Genomic DNA, 25,200 nt, shown 5'->3' with positions numbered 1-25,200 from the left:
CTGGTTTCAAACTCCTGACCTCAAGTGATCCTCGGCCTCCCAGAGTGCTGGGATTACAGGTGTGAGCCACTGCGGTTGGCCGATTTGTATTTATCTTCTATACTTCTCTGGCCTATGTTTTTTTCCCCTCTCAAAATTCATTAAAAAATAAAAATGTTACAGAAAAAAGAAAAGTGTCTCCAATTACACGTGACCTCGCCCAAGGGGTTTCCTCCCCTGACGCCGTCCCCAGAGCTCATTGCTGGGACCCGGGCTCGTTCCTCCCAACTCCGGGGGCATGTTCTGTGCTCCCTGTGGCTTCATGTTCTCTCACACATGTACTGAGGTCTGTTTCCTTCCTGCGGGCAGGATTTATGTCTGGTGACACATGACGTATCACTAACATTTAACCTTTTTGGAGCATCACCTTTGACCCGGCCCGTTGAGCCTGCCCTCTCGCTGTCGTGGGTGGTGGATGCTCTGCTGTATTTAGGAAATCGATTCCCTTTCTCCCTCCCCTTTCTACAGTTGATGCTCTGCCCGTTTTCTGCATCAAACATCGATATAAACGTTAGCTGTCAATCAAGTTGACTCATTATCATTTTGTTTAAGGAGACAAATACACTGTTCTCCTCAAAGCTATTTTAACCCATCATCTTTTGGGTTGATCATTTTGCTGAAAGGGCATTGAATTCTAAACACCATTTGCTCTGTAAAAACACCTCATGTCCATAGTTTTTCAAACTTGGCTAAACTGAAGGATTATCTGAGTCTTTGAGGAATTTCGTTGGTGGCGCATTGATTACTATCAAACTGAGTCAGTTTTTGTTGTGCACGTGCTTATGTGTATCCATCAACCCACTAGGGACTAGTTATTGTCTAATGTCATGCATTCAGTGTTTCCTTATGATTGTGGAAGAAAGAACATGACTTTGGTATAAATCTTGACATGTTCGAGTTCAGCTAGTACATGCGAGTTTCTATTTTGTATCTCATGGTCCCGGACTGGGCCAGGGCAGCTCACTTTCCGTATGCTCTATAAACCCACCTTGTTGAGTTCATATGCCTTGCCTGGTGGCTTTGTGCGGTGAGTTGTGTTCTAAAGGAGGTGTCTCCTCCCCAGTCTGACCCCAGCCCAGTCCAAGGTCAGCAATGGCTTGAGTGACCCATAGGGTGTGGTCTTTCCTCTTCATAGCAAGAATCATAGTACATCAAAACGTTTTTATTTGAGACACAAAAATGCAAAATTGCTGAGATATCAAACATTTCCCGATCAGCTACGATACTGCCACTATGTACAAAAGATCTGATGATAAATGTGCACACATATAAAAATACAGTATGCATTACCTATGTACAGTACATGTGCAAAATGTATGGCATTCAAACATGATATGGAATTGATTTCAGGGGTGCAAACAGCAAATACAAAGGCATCATGGTTTTTCTTTTAAAAAACAACATAAAGGCAATACATGAATGGACCCCCGATTGCCATAATTTGTTTATTAAACGAGTGCTTCAACAAGCAGGGCTCTGTAGATTGGTATCTTTCTCCTTTTTTTCATAAAGTGAGATGCTAAGACATAACGTGACAATGAAAATAAAGAAGAGAAACACCTATCACGTTGCATTTCTATTGCAAGCAAGAAAAGAAAAAAGGAAAAAACTTTGTATTACTACTATGTATTATTCTTAAACCAACAAAACAACTCTATACTATTTTACATGAAAACAATAGAGAAATATCTACATCTTTGTGAAAATTATAACCTTAAATGGATAATACCTTTTTGGGACTGATTTTTTGAGATCTCATTAGTCTCAAATTTTAAATAAAAAATGCCTCCTTTTGGCAAATACTTGGCAATGCCTTTGGTTCCTTTAAAGCAAGTTTGCTTTACTATTGGTTACTTGAGGTCAAGTACTTTTGGTAGATACTAAACCCTTTCCTAAATGCTCCTCTTCCTACCAAATGAGCAAGATTCCTTACAGCATAATGTAGAGAGGTAATTGTTACGAGTTTCGGTGATTCTATAAACTTTGTTAAAGCTTTGTCTTAGTAGTTGGCATGAAGCTCTGTTAACCACTACAGCTGTGTTAATATCTCCAAGAACATGTTTTGATTCCAGACAGCACCTTGAAGATCTGAGATTGCCATCTCGTCGTCACAAAATCGTGACGTTTTCCGATAATGATTCACAGAGCGATGTGTGTGTGTGGAGGATAAGAGCTCTTCTGTAAACATGTGCAGCTTTTTGAATTACAGGCCTTTAATGAAAGATTTCAGGTAGAAACTCTTGCAAGGATGTGTTTCCTCAGACGCCGTTAGAAAGGGTGGATGGGGGAAAAACACGGACCTGCTTATTGCCATGCAGACGGAATCACTTCACAAATAAAAACGTAGCCCAGAAAGATTGCTGAACGAACAAGTTATTGAAGGTTTGAAACCAGAAAAAGAAAAATTACATCTTAATTATTTTCCAGTTTTGACTGAAATTACTTTAAAAGATTAGATGAAATGCAGTTAGGAAGCTCTCCAAATATACATGTATGCACTTGTGAGCTACAGCCCTTGATGAACCTGACCTTCCAGTTAATGGCCTTTGGTAATTTGGGGCGAATGTTGTGGCCTTCAGGGCAGCAGGACAGTTTGTATGGGCATTCTCTGTTGCCAGTATTCAGCTTGTTTTTGCAGTAAGGGATAGTGAAAAATGAGGAGCTATTTGTGAATTTGGTTAAACTGCCCTGTGTCGCCCTGCTGGTAGACAATGAATAGCTATTCTCGTTAAATTTCTCTAAGAAGTCCCCAGCCAGGTGCAGGTCTGAGGCTGGCCACCATGTGGGCCCACGGAAATGGCCCTACAATGTGGGCTTCTCCCAGATGTTTTCAACCCCGCCAAAGTGCTTTACTGCTTCTCGTAAGGCCAGGCCCATTTGAGGACAGTGAAGGGACTGTCCCATCACTTGTGAGGACAGATGTTTCGCTAGGTTTCAGCCTGGGAATTCTGAAAGGACTCTGAATGAAGCTTTGCTGCCTGGAATGATGTGGGGTTGGGGGTAGAGGAAGCCTGAGTCAGCTTTGGTGACAAAACGGGTACCATGCTCCTGAGACATCCCTCAGTGTCTGTGGACTGCACAGTGCAGTGGCGCTGTCTCATCGCCAGGACTTTGCCTTCGCCGCTGTTCCCAAGCAGCACTTACAAGCCCCAAAGTGCCAGTTACATGGATCACAGAACCATGCAGGTTTTAAAAAGGAAATTTAAATAAGGTCTCTTTAGTATTACAAAAATATTCATATGCAACAAACACAAATAGTATCTAACCAAGAAATTCCAGGAATTCAGAATACATCTATATACAAATATGTGGCAAATACTATACAGTAGATTGCACATTTCAGGAAAAACACTAGAACGTGAACCACCAACACTTCCTACAAGGTTTCTTAGTAGATGCTCTGCTGAAATGTACAAGATGACCACATACCTCTGGCCTGCCAAAGACTTTATAGAAGCTTTGGTATAGCTCTTCTTATTCATCCCACCAATAAGATGATCTGATATCTATGTACAATAGAAAGGTAAGGTCGATACCACTGTGTTTCAAGATTACACAGGGAAAAAAGACTGGGAGTTAGTTATTTCTTGGCAATATGATATACAACAGTACCACTGGCAGACTACACACGTGCATGTTGAAAATTCAATGGGGTGTCTGACTTGTGCTTCAATGGCTGCGAAACTAACCTTAACAACAATCTTCAGTCGACACACACCCTTCCCCACTGCACTGCCCATCACGGGCACTGAGTTAGGTCAGAGGGGTCCTGTTCACAGAGCGCTGTCTTTGGTCATGTCACGTATGTGTTCGTTCTAACCTGGAGCTACAGGGTGGAAACGCTGGAGGGCAGCACTTGTGTCCCAGGTGCCCGGCTGGCCACGCGAGCCAGGCCACGAGGGCCGAGCGGAATGGTGCAAGTGGGATGCTTGGAGAGCTAAGAGCTGGAGACTCTTCGCCTTTTTAAAAATGAAGTTCTGGTATATAAGGATTTGAACACATCTGTGAAGTGGGCACTTTAGCAGTTCATAGTCAAAAGAGAGCAGGCTGATGAGACAGCATTCCTTGCTCTGCACTGTGTATTTTTGGAGAGCAACCTTCCTGTGGCATGCTTCAAACCCTATTTTTAAAAGCAATAAAGGGACCCCAGGGCTAGAAAACTATCTATGTACACAGCTCAGGGTTATGGAAATACAAAGTTACTTGACAAGAGTGAGCAGCACTAGGTGTTCAGCTGCCCCCGACAGTCCCACCGCCATCTGGTGCCGATTTCATACGCCATTCGAATCTGAATGAAGACGGTGCTCGGAGCCCACGTACGGACCTGATGAGCCCCAGACAGAAACCCTCAGCACGGAGCCCACGGCCAAGCCCTGCCGTAAAAGTGCCTTCCCAAGGAAACAGCCCGGCCCTGGGGATGGGCCCCTCTCGGGGGCTGACGTGAGGGTCACGTCACATCTAGTGTGGCAAACTCCTGCTGGGCTTGGTCGGGTGGTGGCGTTCTGGTTGACAGGGCTACTGTACCCGCGCGTTGGTTTACCAATCGCCAAACACTCGCTACTGACTGAGGACTACACGGAGCGCGGCGGGTGGCCTCCGCCCTGTGGCGCTCGAGGGCACGTCAGCGCCTTTGGGTCGGGGAGTGCCAATGGGCAGAGCGCCCCGCAGTGCCAATGCCGGGGAAGCTGACTCTTCTCGCATGTAGTAAAATTTATTAAAGAAACAATCTGAAATAAGATCAGTTCTTAGGCAAAACACAAACCCAGAAGCGATTCACAAATTAATTCTTCCCAAGTACTGGGTCTGCTGCCTCCTGCCTGTCACTGTGGAACGCCTGCCAGTCAGTGGCCAGGGGAAGGGCCCCGGCCCCAAGGCTGACAAGGGTGAGCTGGAGCACAAGGTTAGTGTCTAACAAAAACCTCCACACTCTTTTGGTAGATTTTGTTCAGTTATTTACATTTTGTCATATCTCTAAATGACTAGCTTGAAATAATCCTGTGATAGTTGGCATTTTAGAAAATTCTTAAGAAACAACTTAACAAATACGTAATAAGTTGTTTTTCTATATTAAAAAAAAAACTAATAAAACCTCCAGTTTTTCGATCTTAGGTTTGACAATATAGTGAGAGCTCAGGTAGGATGTCCAGTTACGAGCCTGTAAAACGATGACCAGGGATGAGCGGCGGAAGACAGACAGCCGGGGCCTGGCGGCCACCGCGCACACGACACGGTCCGGCCCGTGCTCGTCGTGGGAATGTCCCGGGTGGATGACAGACCTTTCTTACCTTCCTCTCGTTCTTCTAGCTCACCAGCTCAGAAAGACATTTCATGCTAAAGCCTTTTCTTGGTTCTTTGAGATGGGTCTGGTTACCTGAAAGTTAGTCAGTAATTCTTTAAATACAGAAATAAATGTGGCTCAAGTATTCTAGAAATATTTGCATCATTAAAAAAAAGTAGGACCACTGGATACCCATTTCCTTACCCCAATGTAGGCTGTACAAATCACAATGTCAGAGCGTACATACAAGTGCTTAATATATACATTAAAGTTAATCCAGTCAACCCAGAGGGTTGCGAGTTGTCAGTGTTATCAATACACCTGGACTTTTTACAGTGCATTGTTTATGATGGTATTTTTTGTGGACATCTTCTGGTTATGGTGAAAGATTTTTCCATTTATATTTAAATTTGGAGATATAAAGTTAAGATTCCAAAAATCACAAAAAAATTACATAGGTTTCTGAATGGAACCCAAAGTCCCCAGCTGGAAGCTGTCACCAAACCGGCCAGCGCTGTCCCGTGCCCTTGACCCCTGCTGTGGCGTGGCCTGGCTGAGGCGTCTCTAGCAAGTACTAAGTGCAGTGACCCCTCCCCTCCCCTCAACAGCCTTATTTTTGAGTGAAGCCGTCTGCCTTCTATTTAGGGTCTTAAAGTGACCACACAGGTTTAAATGTAGTTGATTACCAGAGAATGCTAGTGTCGTTTTCCTGCACACATTACTTTTCTTTATGTTTTTATCTAAAGGTACTTTTCATTCTTTACTGAAGTCTGGAGAAATAGGTGAGTCGTCTTTGTCTAGTGTGTTTTTCAGAAGGCCCTGTGCTAAATTCAATTGTAGAAATTCACCGTAGAATTTCATTGCTGAATGCGACGAAATGTTTTCGAAGTTGGGTTCCAGGCTATGACCTTCTATCCATTCTTTCTGTGACAACATACTTTAATTGCAACAATGCAACTATGGATCTATCTCTAAAGACTGACCTTTGAGAATCTTCTTCATGTTCTTACACCTTGTGAACTCTGAGACAAGACATCTGTGACTTTAGTCCCATGGCAAAGGTAGGTCTTGTGGGTCTAGAAAGTCAGCAGAGAACATGCTCGGCGCGGTGGCGCTGAGAGGAGTGAGCCCTGACGATGTGTTGGGCATGGTGATGTCTAGCCACTCCATGTTGTCCAGGTTTGAGTCTGAAAGGTCCAGAGACAGACAGGGGGTCCCCGCAGCAAACTGGGTCTCGGAAGTCTCCATGGGTGAGTGCGAGTGGTCCAGCACGCTTGAGTGACTCAGCAGATCATTCTGGAGATCCTCAATCAGCGAGAAGGGCTCTCTGTCTTCACTACTGGTTGGTAGTGGAGCAATCTCATTGGCCGAAGGTAAAGTGCCATCCAGGAAAGCTTCTAGTTGGTTCTCCAAGCTGGCAGACAAGCTGCTCATAGGTTCTAAGGATATAGGTGGTGCCATTTGGACTTGGGGTGGTGGCCGGGACACCACTGTATTGACTGGCATTGTGGTGATGCTGGCTGTCACTGGTCTCATTTTGGAAATGGGAGAAGGCTCTTCTTTTATAGGGAGGGATATCTCTGTGCAAAACAATTGAAGTAATTAGTAACTTAAGATTTACTACTGTTTTAAAATTTTTATTAATATTAGGACAGTTACTTTTTTTGTGATTCCTTCTATACACGTCCATCTTAAAGGTAGGAAGAGAAGCTACTGGCCAGGTACAATCCTTGATAACCTTTAGGATGATGGATTATTTTAGTTAAATAGATTAAGCAAATAAGTTTATTATATTCTGATACGCTTTCAATTCTTTTTCAGTAAGACTACGCATCAAAAGCAGTTATAATCTAGTAGATAAGAATCAATGATTTTAGCTTATTTTATCTTTGGGTCCTTATTCTCAGTCATTTAGAGCTTTAAGATAGGGCTCATATCTTATCCCATACCATGAATCTGCTGTTATAGCAGTATGACACCCTTAAAGTGAATGTCAAAATGCGTAGCCTGGGTTTGTGCAGAGACAGGAAGTATAGTCTTAATATTACGCAAGATCTAATTACATTCCTTATATTGGACTGTGTGCCCAATTTGGACATATACCTTCTACACACGTACAAGGTGTATAAAATTGCTATAGTTCTTTGCTTCTGTATAAAGTTGTGAAAAGATATGCCATCTTATTTCATGTCTGTATTAAAGCTATCACATGGCTCCTTTGACGTTTTTCTTTAAGATGAGGTGGATTACCTGCTTATTTTTCTCTTTGTTTTTTGTCTTGTTTTCTGAGTGTATATAAAACCTTGAGGATTAGGCAAATGTGTTAATAAGCACTAATTAGGTGTTATTCCTTGGCAGATCAAGTAGCATCAAATTAGTGGACCATCTGCTGTAGATACCAGTGTTTACTTAACTATGTATTTGAATAAAGTATCTTTTTTACTTTTATGAGGATATGATTGGTTTCATTTATATGCAGATACACTAGGGAAAATAGATTTAATTAACAGCAACACTTAAAGCTGAATGATTAGAATGCATAAGTAGGTGAGAGAGGGAACTTATGATTTGATTCTTATAAACAAATTGTCCACTGTATGCAGTGTATTTCTGGATGGTTTATGTTACTTTTCATTATCTGTAGTCCTCTCTAGAATTGTTTTGAAAGCTTTAAGTGCAATTTAAGCAACTAGTCTTATAGTCAATTATTTAAATCTTGGTTCTTATTATTACTGGTGTTGGTACACAGTAAGATGAAATGAATGAAATGATACACTTACTAGATATTTTATGACATAAGTCATCCCTCTTAGAAAATAACTCAAAATTGTTTGATAACTTTGTCACTTTTAATTTCCAAGTTTAGGCTGTAAAAATTATCTTTACTGATCATTTAAAAAGTCCAGCCTGGGCAATGTAGCAAGACCCCATCTCTACACAAAATATAAAAAAACATTAGCTGAGTGTGGTGGTGCGTGCCCATAGTTTCAGCTACTCGGGAGGCCGAAGCAAGAGGATCGCTTGAGCCCATGAGTTTGAGGTTGCAGTGACCTGTTATCGCCCCACTGCACTCTAGCCTGGGCAACAAAGCAAGACCTTGTCTCAAAAAAAAAAAAAAAAAAGTGTTTTTATCTTTACCAGGTTTAGCAAAAACATTTTCTTAAAATCAGGGCATGGAATGTCTGTTTTTAAAATTTCTGTAGTTCTGTAGATATAACAGCTTAAGTTATTTGGAAGGCCAATGTAGTTCTTAGCAAAAAATACTATTTGCATATGTAGAAGTATAGTCAAACATCTAGAATTCTCTATGTCAGACATTATGAACAAAACATCAACTTCAATATATCAAATAGTACCTGCTATGAATGGAGAAATTTTGATTACTATTTAAAAATTCAAATAAAACTCCTTTCACTGGGGTAAATTAAGAATACTTTAAAATTTTCCTAAATAGTATTTGAATTTTTTATTTTTTTATTTTATTTTATTTTTTTTTTATTTTTATTTTTTTAATCATCTTGACCTACAGGAAAGTATTTGAATTTTTTAAAACATGAATTTTATGCTTATTTCTAAAGATATGTAAGCTGAGGCAGAGATATTCTTGACTTTTTTGTGATTCATGTCCATTTTTAAGATGACATATTGTAAATCAAAGATTTCACATTATATATAGAAAGTGCTTCAGCATTGCCTTTAAATTTTAATAAAATCACTGGAGTCCAAGCTAAGTAAGGTGGCTGTCATAAAATTTATGCAGGGTTGGAATGTCTTCTTCCATTACAATGACTGATACACATGGGACACGTTTTAAAGTTTTTCAACATGGAATTTAAATATGGTTATACTTCGCTATTTGGAGATGGTCTTTTCCAGCAGGCATCTACCTATGGCTAAATCTAACATTATATTACTGTTTTAAGCTGAATCAATGGCTTTTCCTCCAACTTTACTTTCATGGTAAGTTGTTTAAATGGCCTTAAATTGAACAGATTTTAAAACAGTAAATTCGGTTAGAATTAAAAGAATATGTTTCTCAGTCTCTAAAGATAAGACACGAGCTCTAGAGAAAAACCTCCCCATACTTGTGTTAAGAGATGACTTCCTGCGGGGCCTGGTGTGACCTGACTTACCTCCACTCTTAATGAGGATGTCGAAGAGGTCGTCCATCTGCTGACTGTGTGCGCTGGAAATCTGCAATCAAGGAGAGTACAAATTAGCTTGCTTTTATGTCAGCCCGGAATTATTATACAATTGGGGGCACTAAAGGGACTTTCTAGAACATCTAGTTCTAATTTATCATTTGATAATTCTGAAAACGGGTCACTTGAGAAGCGAAGCCATTTACCCCAGGTGTTACCGCTGGTTAGATGACAGGCAGGGTTTGTCATTTTGTCACTCAGGCTGGAGTGGAGCACAATGGCATGATCATAGCTCACTGCAGTCTCGTACTCCTGGGCTCAAGCAATCCTTCTGCCTTAGCCTTCTAGTAGTTGGGACTACAGGTGTATGCCACCATGCCCAGCTAGTTTTTTTTCCCCCCATAGAGATGGTTTCAAACTCCTGGCCTCAAGCTATTCTCCTACCTTGGCCTCCCAAAGCGCTGGGATTACAGGTATAAGCCACATGCTGGCCCTTCATTTGCTTGTTGATGGACATTTGGGCTTCTAGTTTTTGGCTGTTACAAAAAAAAGTTGCTGTGAACATTTGTGTACACGTATTTATATAGACTTCTTTTCTTTTCTCTTAGGTAAGTACCTATGAGTGGAATGACTGGATCTCGGGATAGTTATATATTTAACTTTTTAAGTAACAGCAAATTGTTTTCCAAAGTGATCGCGCCATTTTACATTCCCACCAGCAGTACGCAGGATGAGATTTCTAGTTGTTTTACATTCTCACCAACACTGCATATTGTCAGTCTTTTTAATTTTAGACATCCTATTAGGTGTGTAGTGGTATTGCACTGTGGTTTATAATTTGCATTCCCTTAGTGACTAATGATGTTGAGCATCTTTCCGTGTACTTACTTGCCATCTGTTTATCTTCTCTGGGGGAAATGTCTGTTCAAATCTTTTCACTACTGCAGATTTCTTATGCTTACTGTTTGCATGGTGTAACTTTTCCCAGCCTTTGACTTTCAACCTACGTCTTTGCGTTTAAAACACGCCTCTCGTAGATGCATGCGTTAGCATTAGTTACCTTTTGCTGTGTTACAAGTTATTCTAAAATATGGTGGCTTAAAATTTGTGACGTCCCAGTTCCTGTGGGTCGGCAGTTGAGGAATGGTTTTGGTGGGTGGCTCTGGCCTGGGGGAGGGTCCTTCGTGGGGTTACAGTCAAGATGTTGGCTGGAGAATGCCCGTAAAGGTGGCTCATGCACACAACTGACACGTTGGTGCTGGCAGTCAATGGCAGGCCTCAGTTCCCCTCATGTGAGCCTCTCCAGATGGCTGCTGGCCCGTCCACCTGGCACGACAGCTGGCTCTCCCAGGGCAAGCAAACCAAGGGAGAACAAGGCCGAAGGGGCACACCTTCCGTGACTTAGTCTCTGAAGTCCTGTCGGCCAATTCTGTTAGAAGTGAGTCATGAAGCCCAACCCAGGGAGGATTGTCAAAGAATGTGCAGACGTATCTTAAAACTGCATATAGTTGAGCCTGACTTTCTTTTTTTAATCAATTCTGACAATTTTAATTCTTATTTTAATTGTTTATTTCACTAGTATGTATTGTGATTACTGACATGGTTAAATTTGGGTTTACCATTTTATTATTTTCTATTCATCCTTTTTTTGTTACCCTGTTCTTCTTTCTTGCCCTTAAAAAAATCAGATATTTTTGTATTCCAACTTTTCTTTTTTTAAAAAAACTATACTTTGTTTTATTTATTTTTTTAGTTGTTACCATAGTGTAACAACACTACACATCCTTAACATACACATCCTTAACTTTTCATAGGCTAATTCAACTTAACATACCATTGCATAAAAAATATAGATCTTGCAACTGTATAGATCCATTTACTTCTCCTTCCTTTACTAATTATTGTAAGTATTATATTTATACATGTTATCTTTGGTGATGAATTACCTCAATTTTTCTTTATCTGAAAATATCTTTATTTCACTTTCATTCTTAAAGGATATTTTTACTTCATATAGAATTCTGGGTTGAGGCCGGGCGCTGTGGCTCACGCCTGTAATCCTAGCTCTTGGGAGGCCGAGGCGGGCGGATTGCTCAAGGGCAGGAGTTCAAAACCAGCCTGAGCAAGAGCGAGACTCCGTCTCTACTATAAATAGAAAGAAATTAATTGGCCAACTGATATATATATAAAATATTAGCCGGGCATGGTGGCGCATGCCTGTAGTCCCAGCTACTCGGGAGGCTGAGGCAGAAGGATCACTCAAGCCCAGGAGTTTGAGGTTGCTGTGAGCTAGGCTGACGCCACGGCACTCACTCTAGCCTGGACAACAAAGTGAGACTCTGTCGCAAAAAAAAAAAAAAAAAAAAAAAGAATTCTGGGTTGACAATCTCTCCTACTTCCTCCTCCTCAAAAACCTTAAACATGTTGTATTCTTTTTCAGTTTTTCCATAGTTTGGATGAGAGGTTGACATTAATCAAATAGGTGTTTGCCCTGTGTGTAATGTGTTACTTCTGTCTTGATGCTTTCGAGATTTTCTTTAACTTTGACTTTCAATAATTGGACTATAATGTGACTGGGCCTTCTATTTTCCACCTAGGTATTCACTGAACATCTCAAAGCTATAAATTTGTCTTTCATTATATTTGTGAAAATTTTGGCCATCATTTCTTCAAATATTTACCCACCCATTCTTTTTCTCCTTCTGGGTAAGCTAGACTGTCTGATATTACACAACAGGGCCCTGAGCTTCTGTTCACTTTTTAAAAAATATTTTTCCCCTCTACGTTATTCAGATTGGATAAGTTCCACTGATCTTTTATTTAATTTTTTCCCACTGATCTAGGTTTACTGATTTTATTTCTTCTGCCAAGTTCATCTATAACTCTTTTTTCCATTTCAGATATTGTATTGTTTTAGTTCCTATAGAAGATTTCCATTTAGTTCTTTAAAACAGTCATTTCTACATTCTAGATCCCCTCTCTTTTCATTTTCATCACTGAGAACAGTTACAGTGGTTACTTTAAAATCCTTGCCTGTAAATTCTAACATGTAGCTAAGGACTGGTCTCAACTGATTGCCCTTTTCCTTTGACAACAGGTTACATTTTCCTGATTCTTTGTATATGTTGCATGCTATGAATGGACGTCATGGCTGTTACATTGCAGAGACTGTGGATTCTGTTGTTTTTCTCAAATGAATGGTTTTGTTTTAGCAACTATGCACTTGGACTTTAACATTAAAGTGTTTTTTGGGTAGAGGTTCCAATCTCACTTTGGATCTCCAGTCTTCAGCTGAGCTGCTATGAGTCTGTTCCACGCCTCAGGGGTTGGCCAGAGATGTGGGCGGACAGAATCTGGGGATTTCTTCTCTGGCTCTTTTCCTTTGGTTGCTCTCAACTCAGTCTTCAGTTTCCTGGGCCATCATAAAGATGTTTTTTCCCACTAGTAACCCTGCCGCTTAGCTTGGCCCCAGCATCGAAGCAGCAAAAAAGAGGGAACTCGTGCCATGCGGCCCCTCCTTTCAGTGTGGACTCCCCAGCAGAATGTGACTGTTTCTATTTACTCTTCAGTGACCTCATGCAGTTGCCTTTTGTATTATGACCAAGATTTACGGCTGTTATCTGTGGGAAGATTGAGCTGCAGGGCCTACTTAGCCACTGGTGGAATTGGAAGTCTGAGTAAACATATTAAAAAAACAAAAATCCTCAGAATTCCTGGGGTTTGGTGCTCAATGGCATATGAAGAGGTACTATAGATAGTACTCATTTGAATACCAAAAACCAACATAAAACCTGGCTCCCTCAGTCTATAACCATGAACCTACAGACGTTAAATACCAGGGATTCCAATCAGCTATCTTAGTTTACAATGGAAGACTTTTCTTTCTTGTTGTTGTCACCTAAATCGAGTAAGCAGTACACATTATAACCTACACACCAGAACCAGGCTTTGGAAGGATGAGTGCTACGTTTTAATTTTCTTAAAAGCTGCAGTCAAGCTCTTGGCAATTCACTTCGTCTCAGCTTGCCTGTGAAGAGAATAGATGTCACTTCTGGATGGACCTTGGGGGAGGACAGTCTAGCCCCGTACCATTTGTTTCAGTGCCCACTGCAAAGGTTTAAATCTGGCTTTCCCCTTGCAGATAAGGGCGCTTGCAGAGCCTGGAGCTAAAGGAGCATTTCACAGCTAGAGAAGTTATCTTCCTTCGGCATAAGTGCGTACAAAGAGGCACGTATTCCTCAGAGAGGGCGTCCCCCCAGGGCGCCAGGCTGAGCAGCTCTGTGTCTGCTCTCTCGGGGAACCACTGCAGGAGCTCCCTGGCCGGGGGAACCTGCTGCTTGCCGGAGAAAGTGCTGAGCCCTCGGCCTCGGGTTCCTTAAGGGCAGGGCGACCTGCAGCACACACAGCCCCGCTGAGTCGCCCCGCGGAATGCAGGAGCAGGGGACCGGGCCCACTGTGCTGACGCTCCTGCTGTCTGCTGTGCGTAACAACAGGCAGTCTTGCTCGCATGCGTTCTGTCCTGTAGTCTACCTCCAGCACCTGTGGAGTGACAGCAGGGCCACTCCTCGTATCCTCCGTGAGGCTGGGGTTCTAACTTGAAAGTTCCAAGTTCAGTTCTAAGCTTTGGAAACCTCTAGAGAGACACGGCTATTAGGAAGAGTGTTTTGGGCACTGACCGGGCACCCACCGTGGGCATACGCTTTCACAAGTAGGAGCCTGGCTTCCTCCCATCCCTTGGCACAGCTGCGGCTACACCTGCTTCATCAGTGAGACAGGGAGGAGAGGTAAGTGTATTACTTGAGGCCACATGGTCACCAGGTGGGCACATGTCTGGTGGAGCCCGGAGAGCCTCAGGTCTGTTACTGACGAAGTGCACTTGCTCAGGGGACAGGCAAGGTCACTTGCAGGGGGAGGAGGGTGCTAAGGCCTAGAGAGAGATGAAGCGGACGAGGGGATTTAGGGGCTGGGAGCCTTGAATGTCAGCCAGGCGGAAGAGTGTCAGTTTGCTGGCCTGACAGATGGTGGCTTTAGAAAAGAGGGACCTGTATGAAATATGTGCCCTGGTCACACCGCATCTATGCCTAACATGACTGATCCCCTCGCCCCAAAGGAAAAGTTAAAAGACAAACCCTGAATTTCTGAGTAAGTGGCAGCTGTAGGTTATACTGGTGCTGCAAGTTGTTTGGGGTTCTTCATAACGAATGAAATTGTGATTTCAAATAACCAGGTAAAGTACAAGGCTCCTAGCCATGATTTATTTTTGTGTTCTTACTGAGGCAAGTCAGTCTCAGACAAGGGATTCGGCGCAGGGCTGGTTCAGACTTGAGGACGACACATCAAATCTAAGCCTTACAAACCATGACCGCTGTCCTCACTCACCTCTGGAAGGGGCGCCTGTGCACTGCGCGTCTGCTTGATGGCCTCCTCGTAGCGGGGAGGGTCTTTTGTCTTGGTGACTGGGCTCCCAAACAGAGAGTGCTGGACGACAAACTGTTGAGGCGGAGGGGGCGAACTGGGCTGTATCAAACAGAGGAGGAGCGCACGTTAGCTCTGGGCAACGGCCTTTCTCCTGCCCTGGCCACACGCTGCTGTTCTGCACGCGGGAGCCAACGCGTGGACTTCGTGAGCAGATGCTTCAAAGCACCTGTGAGGCTGGCACATTGGGCCACCTGCCGTGGGAGGGATCATCCTCACTGGGACAATAGCTAAGCTCCTTCCTAACAAGCCAGCACCACTGTATTTCCAACAATCTCGCTCCGTTAGCATGATGCCCAAAGCAGTGGGCTTGGGGATGATCTTATATCCCAGTAAGCACTGTCACTGCTATATGGTCAGCACAGGGTTACCTTGCTGGGAGTGTTAGGTCCGTTTTGCAGGGATGGAAGTGGGGCGTTTCGGGGCTGAAGGACGCTGTTGGAGGTCTTGTTAATGAAGGGCTGCTGGACCGCGGGAGCAGCTGGTCTCTGATACGGAATGACCGTATTCGATGGTGCCGAGTTTGTGAAAACCTGTAAGGAATAGATATTTCTCCATCAGTTTGTTCTTCTGTTCTTCCTGCTAAAGAAAATCACGTTTTAGAGCAGGGGTCAGCAAACTTTCTCTATAAAGGGCCACAGGAGTTTAAAGTGTGGTGGTGACCACTCACCTGTGTCCCTGCAGCAGGAAAGCAGCCCCGGGCAGTATGCACACAAGCAGGTGTGGCTGCGTGCCAGTACAGTTCTATCTACAAACGCAGGCAGAGGCTGGCTTTGCCCACAGGCCATGCTCTGCCTTCCCCCATTCTCGAGCCTACTGGTCCCTTTACTCAGTGACTTGCCTTGAGGGCAGTGCAGACAGTGCTTTTGGGAAAACGGTGTTTGGTGTTTGTAACTTTCCTCTTAAATGACAGCTGAATTTCTCATACTCCTCACTACACTCACAGATCTCATCTCTCTCACGCCTTTAACAGTCACGGTTAAGCCAGTGATCCCACCTCCACTTCCAGCCTTCCCCCCAAGTGCCAAAGCCACATTATGTCATCTTCCTGGACATCTCAAATTTACTGCGTTCCAAACTGAACTTTCCCCTTTCTTCCCGCTACCCCCAGCCTCTGAGGGGAAGTAATTCTTGGTTCTGCGTTTGTTTTTATGCTTAGGTAAGTGGAACCATCAGTCACCTCTGCGTTCTCCCCTCAGAACACACACTTGTCGGAGATGCCTCTGTTCCCCGAGTTCCCCATCCAGGTCCTCACCGCCCATCCCCAGAATTCTGCCATAGCCTCCCAGCCTGGCCCCCCTACCGGCCTGCCGCTATAGTTACACTCTTACAGCACAGACCCTGCCTTCGGGGTAAAAATCCTAATCTTTGGCTGGCATGCAAAGCTTCTTCCTACCTGGCTTCTCTTCCGCCCTACCTAAAACCTTACCCATGCTGTGGCCACAGTCAATTTTCTAGTTTCGTGAAAATTTCTTTAAATACCTGCAAGACCCCATTTAAAACCTGCCCTATTCTGAGAAGCAGCTTTTGGGGCTATCGGGCAGAAATGAGAATTTCTTCCCAGGAACTCCAAAATGTTCTGTTCAGAACCCTCGTCAAGGGTCACACACGTTTTTAGGTCCTTTTACAAACACGTGGCCATTCTGCTGATGCTGTACCTGCATTACACAGAACTTGGTTTGCTCATAAAAATATTTAATATACTTAATATCACTAATATTAAAAAAAAAACAACTCTCCCCAATATTTGTATTATAAACGTTAACTACTGAGTGTGAAGAGTTGTATGTACTCCAAACAATACCTCCCTGGTGATGAGTTCTATAAATATGCTCTTATCTGAAGAAGATGAATTTCCTTATATTTCATAAAAAATTACCTCCTTGAAACTAGAAGTAATGATCCCTAATTCTAGTACTTTTGAGACTTAAGTGAAAAACCCCTCATTTACCCCCTCATTTTATTTTTCTCTTTCCTCCCCCAAACAAAACTGTCTTTACATTTGAACATGTACTAAGCTTACAACTACACTAAAGTGATATTTTGGCCTTTCCCAAACTCAGTAACGTGTAACTCCTTTCTCACTGCGTTTCTCGGGGATTCTGAAACGGCACGTGATGGCTGCTGACCTGAGAGGTTGGTGCTGTCTGTTCTTACAGGTGTTTTAGCCCAGGCAGGTCAACAGGCACACCTCAGCATCTAGGTTCTCTTATGCTGAAGATTAAAACTCTGGGATGAATACTTTTCAAGGTTTAAAATAGTAAGACCTGTTTTTAAGGCCTAAGACTTTTTACACAGAGATGTGTACACAGCTCCACCTACTGGACAAGAAGGAATTTTGGTAACTTTGGGTGATTTAACACTGGAATTCTTTTTGGGAGGAACCTGTGTGAGGATGCTGAGCCCTAGACCAACACCTTCATTGTAGAGATGCGGTAACTGAACGGAGAGGGAATAAGTGAACTTACTTTGAGGCCAAACACCTAGGTAGTGGTGAGTCGGAATTGATAAGACCTTTTGGCTCTTAATCTTACAAAGATGTATCAAAACCTTCCACAAGATAAAGATTGTAGAAGTATCTTTTTTATCTTCGAATATCATTTCCCAGGGAAGAGCACATTTTTCCCCTATAATATGTTTAATTTGAAAAGAAATTTTTTAAAAACTCAGTAAATATATGAGGACTAAAAAAAAAACTTTTGAAACTTGAAAAAGCGGCTAGCAGTTCAAGCGAGCTAGCTTTCGGTAGTACAGAGCTCCTTCTCCGCCCCAAATAGCTGGATAATCTGCAGCCAAATGGCATCTAAGCCAAGGCTCACTCTGCGGGAGGCGTCACAGACAAGAATAAATGAGCTTCCTGAGGACCAGCTTTTACGAAGATGCTGGCTGAGTGGATGGTTGGCATCAGCCACAGTCTGTCCCTCGTTTGCACGCACAAACCTTTCTGACGGGCTGAGGCTGGCCGAGCACGTGCGGTGTGAAAGTGTCTTGTTTCTGAGGTGCGGTCGGGGCCAAGCCTGAGGACAGGGCGGCAGTGGGTATTTGTGCAGCAGCTGCTATCTGGGGCTGAGTCTGGATTCCTGCTTGCGGTGGAGTCTAGGAGGAAAATTTCAAAAAATCAATTTAACTGTCAGAATCAAAGAATCAAGAGTTTAGATGTGAACCAACTGTTCACTCAGGGACCGTATCTAAAGTGAAAAAAGACAAAATACACATACACATATTTCAATTCATCTGCACATGAATCTGAACCATAACAGTTCTAACCAGAGACGCACCAGACTAGTTACCTTCATGCTCTTATTGTTTAAGTAGCTAAGATTTTTCATTTGAAAGTTTTGAGTAAAAAGGAAACAGAAATAACCTGTAGCAGTTCTACACATAAGAAGTCAGGTAGTGTTACACTTTTAATAGCAACAAAGATACCTGTGAGACCAAACTGTCCAAATTCCTGCTTTTAAGCTGTATGTGCACACTCTGGGGAGAGCCAGCAATGTGCCAGGGCACACTGAGGCCCAAGGATAAAACTCGGTTCTTGTTCCTACAACAGCAATGGATTATTTGAGGCCCCCCAAAAATTGTTTCAGCCAGGCGTGGTGGTTCCCACCTGTAATCCTAGCACTTTGGGAGGCTGAGGCGGGCGGATTGCTCGAGGGCAGGAGTTCGAAACCAGACTGAGCGAGACCCTGTCTCTACTATAAATAGAAATAAATTAATTGGCCAACTAAAAATATATATACAAAAAATTAGCCGGGCATGGTGGCGCATGCCTGTAGTCCCAGCTACTTGGAGGCTGAGGCAGTAGGATCGCTTGAGCCCAGGAGAATTGAGGTTGCTGTGAGCTAGGCTGATGCCACGGCTTGGGCAACACTCTAGCTTGGGCAACAAAGCGAGACTCTGTCTCAAAAAAAAAAAAGTTTTAAAGATGTACTATGGAGTAGACTTTCAATTTCACAGAGACCCTAAAGATAAAATAGGGGAATTAAATTTTTTTGCATATGCTAAAGGGTCTTGGGGCCATGCCTCCTAACCCCAGGGGTACCAGATTATTCCTCTGTACTGTTTCAGGTATTTGGGTTTCAAGGTTGAGAGGCACCAGCCCAGATAGTTTCCTGTTTACTCGTGGTCCACGTTTGGTTAAAACCTACCAAAAGCACATTACATGAAAACAACTTCAGGTAAACACATAGGTTATATAGGCACAAAAGGGAATTTCATGCTCATAAGTGTTTCATCATCTCTTTCGATTAACATCTTCACTCTTAAATTTATGGCCACATTTTCCTTAGTTTCAGCATCTTCATGTTAACAGTGCCTTTCAAGAACTAAATCTGGGAGGCAGAATACAAGAATGAGCCTAAGAGTAAAAACTCTGGAGTCAGAAGACCTAGGTTTAAATGCCATAGGGCAACTTACTGAGTACCCCTTCCAGGCCTCAGTGTCCCTACCTAGCGCTGGGCTGTGGCACATGCACCTTCTGGGGGAAGTGGGATGACGTGAAACCAGCCATCTGAAGTGCTGAGGCTGTGCCTTGCATGTAGACAGTGTTCACAGCAGCAGCTATATCATGAGGATAATGTCACTGGTATGCAGGAAAGGTCTATACGGGTAATGCTATGTTCATTAAAGGGAAAAGCTAACAAATAGAAAAAGCACCTCATGCTTGTTCTTACTATATAAAAACAGCGCTATTTAAATTTCTGAATGACCCTCCCACTCATGCACGAGTGTTCTGCAACTGTGAAGCCTGCTATGGGCGCATGTATGAAGCAGCGCAGCTATGTCCTTTCCTCAGCGGTTTCCGTCGTATGCATGCTGTAAGGCAAAGTGGTTAGAAGACACACTCCACACCTGGAGTTTGAGGCTGCCTACTGGGAGCTGTACTGAGGTGACATTCGAGCCCTGGATGGACACCGGGAGCAGCAGCTGAGCAGTTTGTGTGGTCAGTAAAGCTTGGGGCTGAGCGACAACGGCAGGTGGCGGCTGTCCCTGGGAACTCACGTAAAACTGTGAGACGACGCTCTGCTGCTCCGCCTGGGCCACGGGGACCTCTTGCTTGATAACTACAGCCTTTGCGGCAACAAGGGCCTGGCCACCTGTAGAGACAGGCTGGGCTACCGCGTGGCTGGCCCCCGGGACAGGCTGCCTGGAGCTGGAGCAGTCAGGGAGCAAGGTCTCGTCTTTGACGCAGGAACCGACGCTGCCGTGTTTCTGATCTGTCTTGTTGAGGGAATGAGCAGGGGCGCCGGGCTGGGCTTCCAGTGGCCGTTGCTGCTGCCCTCGTTTTTCAACCTCGAGCTGCATTTTCAGAACTTCCACCAGCTTCTGCTCTTGTTCCAGTTTCCTCTTCAGCTCTTCGATCTGCTTCTCTTTCTCCTGGAGCTTGCGGTCCTTCTCGGCCGCGTCCAGTTCCAGGTTTGACAGGGTGCTGCTGGTGGGGCTCAGGCTGTCCTCGTTGTTTGCCACTCTCAAAGGAGAGGAACACAGGAACTGGGAAGGAGACATCATGGTCATGATCTCGGTGAACGTGTCTGCCATGCTCGCGTCGTCGGTGCTGAGGCTGGACTGTTCGGAGGGAGCCGGCGAGATGGGCAGAGGGGAATGAGCGTTCTCCACCCGGGCAGCGGCGCCGGCAGATGGCAACTCTGCCTTGAAGGTGGAGACTGAGCTAGTCACGGCGTTGTGCAGTGTGGTAACCGGCAACGCCACGGTCACTTCTGGGTTACTGGTGACGATGGCTGACGATGACACTGCCACGATGCTGCCGGCAGCAAGGCTGCTGCTGCTCACTTCCTGGTAGGGTTTCAGGCGTTCGATGAGGTCCGGTTTGGTGCCGGACACCGGCAGACCCCTTAACTTCAGTTCTGTCTTCAGTTCTGATACCTGGAAGTACAAACAAAGCACATCTCTTGGTATTGTAACTTTCGGACGACTCTACCGTACACTTCAGTGATGGGAAAGGTACCCGTGGCTGTCACACAACTCCGTGTTGCTGTGTATCTGAAAGTGGGACTGTTTTTCTTTTGACACACACACATCTAACTACACACCTGAAGCACTGGCGAGGCGATAACGTAAGGGGTTTTAGAGGGCAACTCCTCTTTCACGTCAAAGAAAAGATACATTACCAGGAATGATAACAGCTGTATTTACTGATTAGCTGCCACGTGCAAGACACTGTTAGAAGCGCTTTACTCGTTCAACTAATCTTCACGTGACCCCGTGAGGTGTCAGTATTACTCTTCTTCCCCTTTCACAGATGAAGCGATCAAAGCAGACAGGTTGAAGCACTCGTCCAAACTACCACACACAACAGAAGGCTGAGCTGGGACAGAAACCTAGCAAGGGTGGCCCTGGAGCTCACGTTCTCAACTGTTATATTTTCCTGCTTCTCCTACACTTGGCATTGAGCAGGGAAGAAAAAAATCACAGCCTCTGGAATCCAACAGAACTGGCAAGGTGTCTGCACAAGGTACATGCTCAGTAAATGAGAGTTATTTGGTCATTTAAAAAGAAAGTACCTCTATAACGATTATCCTATTGTTGAGAAAGTTGAACATCTACTGAAAACTGACATCTGCTAGACAAATCTGGCACATCAGTTATATTTCCGAGGTATTTATAGGTCAATAAGCTGTACTTGGAATTATCACCTTTAAGTCATCCAAACTGGAAGGCAGAGGCCCTGGCTTTCTCACAGGAGCAGGTGTATTCTGTCTTGGTGTGTTAGGTGCGGTATTGTTCAAAGGTGAATTCCCACTGTTGTTGTTTTTGTCACCGAGTGGCCTTCAAAAGGAAAAGAAAATTAGAGTTTATAATCATTTCTAGATTTGACACTGCTTCTATTACCACTTTCACTAACTTATAAAGGGAAAAAAATACCATGGTTATGGAATGGAAGACTCAATATTGTAAAGATGCCAACTAAATTGGATCCCAATGAAATCCCCTGCAGGTTTTGTTTGTTTGCTTGTTTGGTGGAAATTTAGAAGGCAGTTCTAAGCTTTGTGGAAATGCAAAGAACCTAGAATGGCCATGGCATTCTTGAAGAAGAAAAGCAAAGCTGGAGGAGTCACACCACTAGGTGTCAAGGCGTATTACAAAGCCAACGGTTCACACGGTGTGGCACTGAGGCAAGGACAGAACAGTCAAGTGGGTGAGAGTGGAGAATCTGCGCGTGTGGCCCTGGTGTTGTCAAAGAGATGACACTGCAGTGCAGCGGAGGAAGAGTGGTCCTTCCAGTGAGTGGGGCTGTGCCCAAGTGGATATTCTCTCAGAAAAAATACGGCTCTTGATCAACTTCTACCTCGCATCATTCTCCAAAATCTAAGTGTGAATTATGAAAGCAACATCTTTATGGCCTTTGGATAGGCAAAGATTCCTTAAACAGGACGTAAAAAGCACCAAGTAGACTACAGTCAATCCCATTGCAGCCTCAGTCTTCATTGTCACATACAAAGCCTTGGTGCTGAAGCCAAAGAGACTTGGAATTCCACCTCCTGAAATAGGGATCTGATGTGACAATGCTCGTGGGTGACAGCCAGTTGGATGAGCTTTCTCCAAGGAGGTTCAGGAAGCCTGTGATGGAAGCCAATGCTGGCTCTGTCAACAGCTCACTCTTCTTTTTTTTTTTTTTTTTTTTTTGAGACAGAGTCTCACTCTGTTGCCCAGGCTGGAGAACAGTAGTGTCATCATAGCTCACAACAACCTCACACTCCTGGGCTCAAACGATTCTCCTGCCTCAGCCTCCCGAGTAGCTGAGATTACAGGTGCATACCACCACGCATGGCTAATTTTGTCTATTTTTTGTGGAGATGGGGTCTTGTTCTTGCTCAGGCTGGTCTCAAACTGAGCTTAAGTGATTTCCCTGCCTCGGCCTCCCAGAGTGCTAGGATTACAGGATTGAACCATAACACCTGGCCAACAGCTAACTCTTTACATTTATCTTGAGGTCTTTTTAACCTATCTGAATTCTGTTGAAACTAAACATAGTTTTTAAGATGAAGTTTCTTGAAGTTTGAATGAAACGACAAATATCATATGTATCATTATTCTCCTTTCTAAAAATTCAACTTTTACAACTTTTTAGAGTTGTAAAAATATTTTCTTTAAATCAATGTTTCTCAACCTAATTTTCATTCATCATTGTCCCCCCCAAGGAGGTTTTTAGACATTTTTTCTCCAGATCGCCCTACCACTGAAGTATCAACACCACAGATACACTGCATGTGTCTAGTTATTATATACATGTCTGTGCTTTATTACATAAAAGAGTAGTATCTCTCCTAAACCACCTTTTGCTCTCTGGTGAGTAATATCATCCTGTTGAACGCACAATTTAAAGTAATTATTCTATTCATGAATCTTTTTGGTTGAGATTCTACAATACTCCATTAACAGTTTGGTGTTTAAAATAACAGAAATACGTTAATCTGTTTTAAGTCAACGGAGACTAAGTGAATGTGATCACTGTCCAGACGAGAGACCTAAAGTTCAGAGGGATGATACGGCCTTCCATGACCTTCCGTGCCTTTGAGCATGCGGGCAAACTGGGTTTGACTAGAGCCTAGTCTCTTCCGGCTTTTGTCCTCCTGTGGTATCAAAGGGCTGCACCACACAGGTAAAGTTCCACTGCCATGGACACTAGACGACTTTCAGTTTCCTGGAATTTTGGTCAAGCTGAACACTGTGTTAGAAAACAAGGTCTTCATTTTTAGGATCTGGAAATCAAACGGGACTCATGTTCAGTCTTTGTGTGGTGAAGCAATACCCAAAAGTGAGTGTTCTTTTCTCCTCCTAGTTCTGGGATCTTTTTGTATGATATTTCCCTTAGGCGGGCTTTGCTGTCGTAGCGGTGGGAATGTTTGAGGAGCAGAGGGGAACTGAGGCCTTGATGGAAAGACAGATTGTTAAGCGTTCAGCTGCCGCACACCTCAGGTGTGCTCTTCCTATCTACCAGGCCGGCCCACACAGCCAAGTTCTCCCACTACAAAAAAGACTGCTTCATAGATGGATGGCGCGAAAAATCCTTTTATGGGATTTTCGGTTGCACAGTTTCCTCATCTGGGAATGGCAGCCAATTCCTCCTGGACTTACAGTGAGGATGGCGTGCGGTGTTACGCACGGTGGGTGCGTTGTAAGGATGACAGTAAGTAGCCCTGAGCCACCGTTACCGTCATTATCATTGGTGGCCAATGGCAGAGGAGGATGCCCGCCAGCGCCTGGACCAAGTGCCAAAGCAGCAGCAGTTTGTCTCTGATTCTCTTCCAGTTCTTTGTGGCCTTCCCTGGGTCCCTTCCAATGTCAACAGCTCACTCGGGCCTGTCTCCTTTATCTCTGTGCCCTGATTCTTTAGATTTAGTAAGGTCTGAATTACTAATAGGTTTAAACTTCAAGATATTTGAATCTTAAGAGGAAAAAAAGCATTGATAATCATTCTCATATGAGAAGATATTTTTTAACAGAGGAGCTTTTTAGTGGGTTTTTAATCCCTTTCCGCTCCTAACAAATAGGGCCGCCTGTGGCAGATGCCTAGTACGCGTGTGGAAAACGGAAGTGAAGTTTCTACAGCTCATGTGAGCATAAACCGAATGGCCGGGTCACAGAGAACGATTTTTCCTTGTAATGAATGAGCTTTTGCATCTTTTTCTAGAGTTGAATGCCAACTGTACTTTCTCCTGAAAAGTCAGGGAAATTACATGTTTCTTAGAAACAAATATTGGGTGTATATATCTAGAAATTTCCCTTATTATGTAATTAAAATCAGCTGTGGAAGTCTTGCTGTGACTTTGGTCTCAGGAACTGTCAGAACTCACTGCCTTCTGTCCCTCACGGCTGGGTTCCGGCTTTGGACACATCTTCCTTCCCCACAGCCGCCGGTCCCCGAGACCTTCAGCCGTCTTTGGAAACACCCTCTGTGCTCTCAGTGCCAGGGCCGAACTTTCTCTCCTGGGTTTCGGTCTCGCTGCTGCGTCAGCACTGCGCTCTGCCACCTGTCACAGCAAGGAATGTCTCTGCTCAACCTCGGGTATCTCCAGGCGCGCTGGCTTCTACTCAGTTTTATCTTCCGCTTTTCTTAAAAATCACTCGCATTTTCCGTTCAGGAGATTTCTCTCGCCGTCCAATACACAGGCGCTGCTGCTTCCTCTGCCCCGGCGCTGGCGTCGCTGCCCTGTGCTGGGAAGGGCCCTTCTGAGCCCTTCCGCGGATATAAGCATCCTGGCTCTCCCACAAGGCTCTCCTTGACCCTGCCAGGTTTTACGCCCA

General features: G+C 44.0%; 1 protein-coding gene across 7 annotated transcripts in view; it reads right to left on the bottom strand.

Moving 5' to 3' along the window:
* Positions 1-1,185: 1,185 nt before the first annotated feature.
* Positions 1,186-25,200, bottom strand: part of MRTFB (myocardin related transcription factor B) — a 238,293-nt gene continuing 214,278 nt past the window's right edge. For 4 of the 7 annotated variants that reach the window (XM_075995119.1, XM_012736097.2, XM_075995120.1 and 1 more), the window contains 7 exons: positions 21,588-21,720; positions 19,786-20,817; positions 17,875-18,030; positions 15,306-15,467; positions 14,839-14,976; positions 9,451-9,511; positions 1,186-6,897 (listed from right to left, as the gene is read on the bottom strand). In XM_075995119.1, the coding sequence (XP_075851234.1) occupies positions 6,362-6,897; positions 9,451-9,511; positions 14,839-14,976; positions 15,306-15,467; positions 17,875-18,030; positions 19,786-20,817; positions 21,588-21,720 (2,218 nt within the window). In that variant the 3' untranslated portion in view covers positions 1,186-6,361. Of the gene's footprint in view, positions 6,898-6,976; positions 7,056-9,450; positions 9,512-14,838; positions 14,977-15,305; positions 15,468-17,874; positions 18,031-19,785; positions 20,818-21,587; positions 21,721-25,200 lie in introns of all 7 variants that reach the window. The other 3 variants (XM_075995121.1, XM_075995122.1, XM_075995124.1) reach the window with 2 other exon arrangements.

Source organism: Microcebus murinus, chromosome 19, assembly GCF_040939455.1.
Source record: "Microcebus murinus isolate Inina chromosome 19, M.murinus_Inina_mat1.0, whole genome shotgun sequence".
Taxonomy (NCBI): Eukaryota; Metazoa; Chordata; class Mammalia; order Primates; family Cheirogaleidae; genus Microcebus; species Microcebus murinus.
This window is presented reverse-complemented; position numbering and strand designations above follow the sequence as displayed.